Source organism: Cyprinodon tularosa, unplaced genomic scaffold (assembly GCF_016077235.1).
Source record: "Cyprinodon tularosa strain WSP-4 unplaced genomic scaffold, ASM1607723v1 ctg287, whole genome shotgun sequence".
Classification (NCBI taxonomy): domain Eukaryota; kingdom Metazoa; phylum Chordata; class Actinopteri; order Cyprinodontiformes; family Cyprinodontidae; genus Cyprinodon; species Cyprinodon tularosa.
This window is the reverse complement of record NW_024038993.1, coordinates 1,235,585-1,242,959: the sequence shown is the minus strand read 5'-3', so window position 1 is coordinate 1,242,959 and position 7,375 is coordinate 1,235,585. Positions and strand designations below refer to the sequence as shown.

At 34.3% G+C, this 7,375-nt stretch overlaps 1 protein-coding gene across 1 annotated transcript; it reads right to left on the bottom strand.

Annotated features, from left to right (window-relative positions):
* cep20 (centrosomal protein 20) lies at nt 1-3,838 on the bottom strand. Its single transcript, XM_038290707.1, has 4 exons — nt 3,746-3,838; nt 1,874-2,071; nt 1,572-1,656; nt 1-387 (listed from the first exon to the last, which is right to left on the bottom strand). Exons 1-4 carry the CDS (start codon nt 3,771-3,773, stop codon nt 276-278), a joined length of 423 nt encoding a protein of 140 aa, XP_038146635.1. The 5' UTR covers nt 3,774-3,838; the 3' UTR covers nt 1-275.
* Nucleotides 3,839-7,375: the final 3,537 nt, after the last annotated feature.

Below are 7,375 nucleotides of genomic sequence, written 5' to 3'. Positions count from 1 at the left end.
TTTATATCAAAATCAAACACAACTTTTATTGATCTGAAGTTTATATGCTAAATAAATCTTTAGAAAAAAAAATGCATTTTTACAATTTACAAATGCTGTACGAAAACATTTACTTTTCCTGGGTTTGGAAATTTCATTCTACAATCCTAAAATACAAAGTGAAAAAAAGAGGCTGTTTATGTTCAGTGAAGTAGTGCAGAGTTCCTTAGAGAGCCAAAGCCTCCTTTTTAGTCCATGAGCACTACAGATCATCAGGTTCTGCGTGTTGAAATGTTTCATGAATCATTTCCAGGAGCTGAGACACTCATAGCAGCACCTCGCAGCAAAACGTTCCCTCTGTCATCACTGCTGCTCAGGAAGTGGGAAACCAGTCCATAGAGCAGAGGTCTGCAAAAAAAACAACAACAAAAACAAAACAACAACCATTATTCCACTTTTCTATTATTTATCTATTATATTAGTTGCACATACTGCCAAACTATGATAGGAATTCTAAGATTTGAAAGCTGTTAGGAAAGTCGGTGATAGCGATTCTACTATAAAGATCCTTTTTAACCAGTTTTCCATAAAGACAGTTTCTATAAACTGCCATCCATTTGGCTGAAAAAAAAGAGGTTTTAAAACTTTGTCTATTAAAAAGAAAATAACTTTTTATTGAAATACAACAATAAAAAAACAATAAAAATAATTAAGTTACATTACTTTAGAAGAAATAATCATAACCCTCCTGCTTCTCTATTCCAGCCATTTTATTTCCACTCCACTTTCTTTACTTTTCTGTTTTAGCTGCGTATCTGCAGATGTCATGGTATTTGCTGAGGGTCTGGATTTGTTTCTTAACTTAATAAGTTCTTTAGCTAGCGGTATCTCGATCTTAATATTGATATTAATATTGAATATCAGTATTAGCCTAAAATCTAATAGGTAATTATATCAGCCTGCATCTAAAAAGTTGTTCTCACATCTATTGTTGTTAATTTTCTTCCTCTATTTTGGTAATATCACTTGATCAAACATTTTTAAAAATTCTATACTACAAAAATAAGTACTAAAAGCAAGCATGATTCATACTAATATCATTGTCAATATTGGTAAATACCCAAAGCTGTAATATCGGTATCATATTGGAAATGAAAAAGTTGTATTAGGACACCCTTATCTTTAGCTATCATACTCAATAGGGATCCAGTTGTAAAACTGGACTCCAGCATTGACAATTTTAGCAAACTAGAACAAAATAAAAGAATGGACAGAAACTATGGCTGTGTCTGATCATCCGCCCTATATAGGGCACTATATTGTGGTTATGCCATTTTGGATGAGTGTCCGAACATCTAGTGGTTGAAAAAGTAGTGGAGTCAGAATTTCCCACAATGCACTGAAACATAGTAATCATCTATGGTAAACAAAGCCAGATGGGTAAACAAAAGTTATTAGATGCCCTGATGCATTACATCCAAATTAAAACGTTAGTCCAACACTTTAACAGTGTGGTGTTTTATTTCAATGTTATTCTGCCAAGTTTTCAACATACTGTGGGGAGATTATTCAAATAAAGACTAAACTCTTACACAGACTTGGAGCTTGCATCCTCTGAGACTCTCAGCTCAGTGGCCAGAAACTGCCTGTCTAAGGGAGTTTCAGGTTGGCCCGATTCTGTGAAAGCAAACATTGCAGAGAAGGGAACAACGCTGTGAAATAAGAGCAAATAACATTGACAGAAGCTTTTCCTTACATAAAAAAGCTGAAGATGTTAAAAAAATATATCTACTGAGTTAGCAATTAGTGTTTGATCATGATACACTACACTTAAATAAACAAAAAGAAACACGGTAAAATCTTTTATCTGACAACATCACAATGAGGGACTTACCTGCTGTAAGCACTGATGCTGTGTTTCTGTATTTGTTAAAAAGCAGGTACTCCCGGATGAGCTCGTTTATGAGCAGGTTTTCATGGGACAGAGATGGAGGTGCGTCTCGCTGTTCATCTAGGGCGCTGAACACCTCCGCTCTGATTCGAGCCTTTAGCTGAGTCAGAACCCCTCGGGACTCAAGTGTTTCCCTCACAGCTGAAACATGTAGAGGATTTGTCTTAACAATGCAACAAATATTCCTTTTCTGTTCAAATGCCAACTGCTAATACTGTATATAACCCCAAAACTGTGTACACTAATATTTAGTCATAGTAGAATAACCTTGGTAAACTTGTGAAAATTCCATTCAATTCAAACCAAAGGAGCAATATTGAAAATGTAAAAATAAAAAAAGTGTCTATTATTTACCAATCCCTTAATCCCAAAATGTTGATGATAAGCCAAGCATAAATTATCCCGAGCTCCAATTTCACTTTCCTGATCACTTCAGATCTTTTGCTTCTTTCACAACCCCAATATGCAGCTGTATGTTCTCCACCACAGTTACGGCATTTAATTAGAACTTCTTTACCACACCTTTCCATATACGTGCAACACACCTTCCACGTCATTGTTTTCCCTATATGACCACATTTTTGGCATTTGAAGCATCTCATATGTGGAGGATTGTACATTTTCACCTTTGTAGCTCCTATATCCAAGGAAAACCTTACTTGCTGTCTCCTGTTCTTCAAATTTGATCAATACTGTTATACTGTGTATAACCCTTTATAGTGCACTGAGTGAAATACTTTGAAAATCAAAATTTCCAGCCAATAGTGTTATTAGAATCCAGGACCAGACCTTATTACCTTTGTTACATTCAAAAAATACGGATATTTTGATGACAAAAATGAATGTCAATGTTATAACAGGAAACGCATACTTGCCCCAATATATTAAGAAAAATAACAAAAGTTCTTCTATAAGAAATTCATGAAAAACACCCTGAGAGTGAAAGGAACACATTTTTTTTTGGGGGGTCCAACATAACCTTAGAGGTATTAATGCTGATACTGGCACTTACATTTTTTTAGTTTATAAACCTAAATATAATGGCTAACTTGGCTTATTAATTTTTTTAACTTTACTTTTTAACTTTTCAATTAGCCTTTTACCTTTTTTTTTTTCTTGAATTGTTATCTTTTGGTTTTTAACTTAATTTCCAGTAAGTAATATATCATTCAAGGGCTCATCTAATTGGTCAAATGCCAAGATAAGATGTACAGCCATGTAGCAGTAACTTTGCTGAATGGTTGGATATAGATCTAGTGCTTCTAGAACTCACTGAGGGACCACTTATATTTTCTAGAATCTCTTGGTCAGTTAGTGTTAGAGTAACTCATCCAATGACTCCCCTGCTAATCCTTTTTTTCTCCACCAAGCTGCACTGAAAACTTTTCCCCTCAGTCTTGTTCATCCATATAGCTTTGCCTTGTTGAGTCTCCACTATACAATATTTTGGCACCTTTGACTTCTAAAAGTTTGATTATTGTTTTCGATAACTGCACCAGATTCCAATCTGTAAAGATCCTTCCTGATTAACTAGTTTAGGACTTTGTAATAAATTTTTTTTCTGTGGAATTTCTAGATTGTTCCTCACTTGATATTGTTCAGCTTTTCCTGCTATTTGTAATTTTTTGACTGTACTCTCTTCCAATCTTCTTCGTTTTCACTATTTTCTTCTTCCATTCAACAAGAATCAATTCCTGTTTCCTCACAACTCAGGATCCAGGACATTTCTCAAAGCCACCTAGAAACACGCGTCCTGTCACTCCTCTCAACATTTTAGGTCTGAAGTTAAAGAATTTATACTGAAAGAGCACTTACACTTTTTCAACTCAGAGATGGTCGCCATTGTAACGAATGTAAACAAAATTCTTCTTCTTCCTGTAGGGTTTTATGGCGGTTGGCAAACTAGTTAAGTGCATTAGCGCCGCCAGCTGGTAAGAAGTTAAACGAGGAAACGGGAAATAAGACACCCCCCCCCCCCCCCCTCGACAAAAAATAAATAAATAAAATTAAATAAAAATAATATATATATATTTGATGATCCTCTGTTTGAACCCATTCCATCCCTACTAAACAAGGTAATAACTTATTTATATTTTTACATTTGCACACCTAGAAATCTTATAGTTTTAAACTGTTCGAGATTTTTGTTTGTTTATATAGTTTTGATAAAATAGTTTTTTTTTTGTGAAAAAAGGATAATCTGAGACTTTGCTATTGACATTTTAAAACCCCATCTATTGGATTGCTTCAGCTTTTGCCTATTGCATTTTATACTTACAAAATACTAGGTTAAAACTTGGAATGCATACAGCTCTTTCATCTGCATTTAAAGATTGACCAATTCCTGAATCTACTTTATCAAATGTATCATCATAAATAATATTAATAATCATATTAATATTTATTCTTATCTCTTTATTGTTGGAAAACATTTTCTTCAATGTTCTCTTTTTGCTGTCCTAATTGTTTTCTTAAAATTCATTTTAATTATGTATTGTGTGCTAAATTTCAACTTGTTTAAATGCTTTATTGCTTTCTTTAAAAGCTTTCTCACAGCTTTCATTCCCTTATGGCACTTTTTTCTTTTAAATGATTTGGGATACTTCTTGCAGCCCCAGCATAGGTGATCCGTTGTTCAGTTTTTTCCTTCTGAGTTTACTCTGCTTGTTACTTTGACAAACAGTAATGTATTTACTTCCTTAGTAAAAACTAATTTTATCAGCACTCACATCAACAGCTCTCATCATTTTTTTTCAAACGCCCTATTTTCCTTTATAATGGTTCTATTTACATTTTCTTTTATTTCTCTAGTGGTTATTTTAAAGACTCCACTTATTATAAGCAACCTCATGAATAGCCGTTCGCTTTATAATTGTCTGCCATCTAGTGGCCAAATATTGTATCTGCAATTATGGTTGAAAAATGACAACACATTTTTACTTCAATACGCTAACATATGAATGCTCGAATCTTAAAGAACCAAAAGAAAAGAAAAAAATGAACTTATAAAAATAGTTAAGCCTAAATCTATGTTAATTTTGAGTTACTTTAGACTTTGAGCTTTTCCTCCTGCCCTTTGGCTCTAAAGAGGGATGTTACACACTGTGTACTGTATCCTAAAACAAGCAGCAACAAAGTAAACTATAGTAAATTATAGCTTGATCATTCAACACACTTTAAAGCTATAATTACAAAAAGGAAAAACAAATCCATTCTTTCTTAGAGACTTAGAGTCCCTACAGTTTTAACTTTAAGATTTATTTAATGTATTTTGATTATCTCTTTATTGGTGTTTTCTTATCTCTTCATAGTAATTCACCATTATTTATTAAATATGTGTCTCATATTGGTCATTGTGTCTGGCCATTAAAGAGAGGCTGCAATTCTCTTTTATTGCACACCATTCGTTTATCATATTTTTATGCTTTAAATCCTGATGAAACACCTGGAAAAAGCTGAATGATTCTTAAATATCTGCCTCTGAATGCAAACAAAGCCAATCTCATTGTCTTTGGACCAAAGTCTTTGAAAAAGAAGCTGTCACTTCATCTGGATGAAGATTAATCAGTGACAGCTTGCTCTGACATCAATCCTGAGATCTGGAATTGAAAATTCAAACATTGAAAATTCAAACCCTGAAGATTCCCCAAATCCCTCTAAAAAGGTAAAATCTGATGATACTGACACCCTCAGCTTCAATATCTTTTCAATTAGAGATTATTTCAGCATCACTACGGGGTTCCTGTACCTACTGAAGGCCCCTTCAGAGTCCTTCAGTTTTTCCGGTACTCCTTATTATCAGCTTGTAGGGACATCATAGCTGCAGGAACTTTGCAGTGACACTGAATAAATAAAATGCCTCATCTGAAAATAACTGTTTCATCACCAGTGTTTCCTTTTTTAAATGGAATTTTGAAATTTCAGTGTTTGACTTTTGCATACTGAAGCGCGTTGATGTGTGAGAATGACCCAGTCAAAGGTGACACATATATAAATCAGTTATTATCATATAAGCAGTGGTGAGCGGTCAGGGCCTACACCCTGACCGCTCACCACTGCTTATATCAATCAGAAATACTAACCTACATTCACGACCTAAACTTTAATTTTCTTATATTACAATGCATGCTACTCATCTATTTCAAACAATCCATTCTCTTAATTTTTCTTGGCTGTGCTGCTTCTATTACATTTATGTGGTCGCTATATTTTTTGTCCAATCAGATTTCTGCCTTAGTGTGTTGCTATGTCAGTCAAATCTGCCCAAGGCCTTCAGAATCAGCAGTGCTATATCCGTTGGTTGTGCTGTACTTTTTACATCTCTTTGCAGGTGATGAAGCAGACAGAACGCCTTTTATTGTTGTCTCCCTTTTATCTCCTCTTTCTTTCATCTTTTCTTCTTTTTCCAGTTTTTCTGTTCTACTTACATTGCAGCGTCAATATAATCTGTGATACTCTCTGCATGAATTATAATAAAGCTTTTTACATGCATAAATCAAGCGGAACACTATGGCAATAGAAGTACTGCTTCACTTGTAAAAGCAAAATCGGTTGGGCTCTCTTTTGGCATCAAGACAATAATTCTTAAACCACAATGCCAGACAGGACACTGAAAAAAAGCAGTGCTGGCTGATGTTACCTTAATAATAGTGAAGAAAGTTTTCTTCAAGCAATCAGATATCAGATTTGCCCCATAGGACCAGCTACTGAGGCAGCCTGAACATCAGCATTTTCTGTCCTCTGAATGGTCAGTTAGAGCAAAATGTTAATGACTGATATTAAATGGAGATACTAAGACTTCCCACACACAGAGGGATGGAATTAGATTATAAATAATCAGCATCTCTTGTGAGTGTGATATATTTTATCTTCATGCTTTATACAATATATTATCTATTAGATGCATTTTGAATCTAAACAGCTATTGGTGATGCAAATATGGTGGAGCTGTGGTTATAGAGGAGAGGATTACCGTTTCCCTTACTGGGCTTTTTGCCTAATTGATCTCTGTATTCACCCTCACACTAATCTTGCTCTCAGTTATATGTGCACTTGCTAAATTTAATATTTGATGGTTTCCTTCATTAAAATATGAAAGTGGTGATATTAACCCCTGAACATCGATCGTTGCAAATATACCACAAACAATTTGTATTCCAAAGATAGCAAAGATAGCATTCCCCTTAAAATGTGTTGTACATTTTATACTCAAATATATACATACATTTGGACCTCAGGGGATTTGCAGGTACTGAAGGCCTAGGTACCATATGCACCACCCACCACTGCATATAAGTCATTATCATATAAATATTTAATAGTTTACTGATGTAACATGTTAAAGTGGGGAAAAATCAGATGGCAATGAATAATTTTTTAAAGCGCTGTAAGTTAGTTCACTTATCAAAAAACAAGAATAAAAAAAAAAACTGAGTCAGACATAAC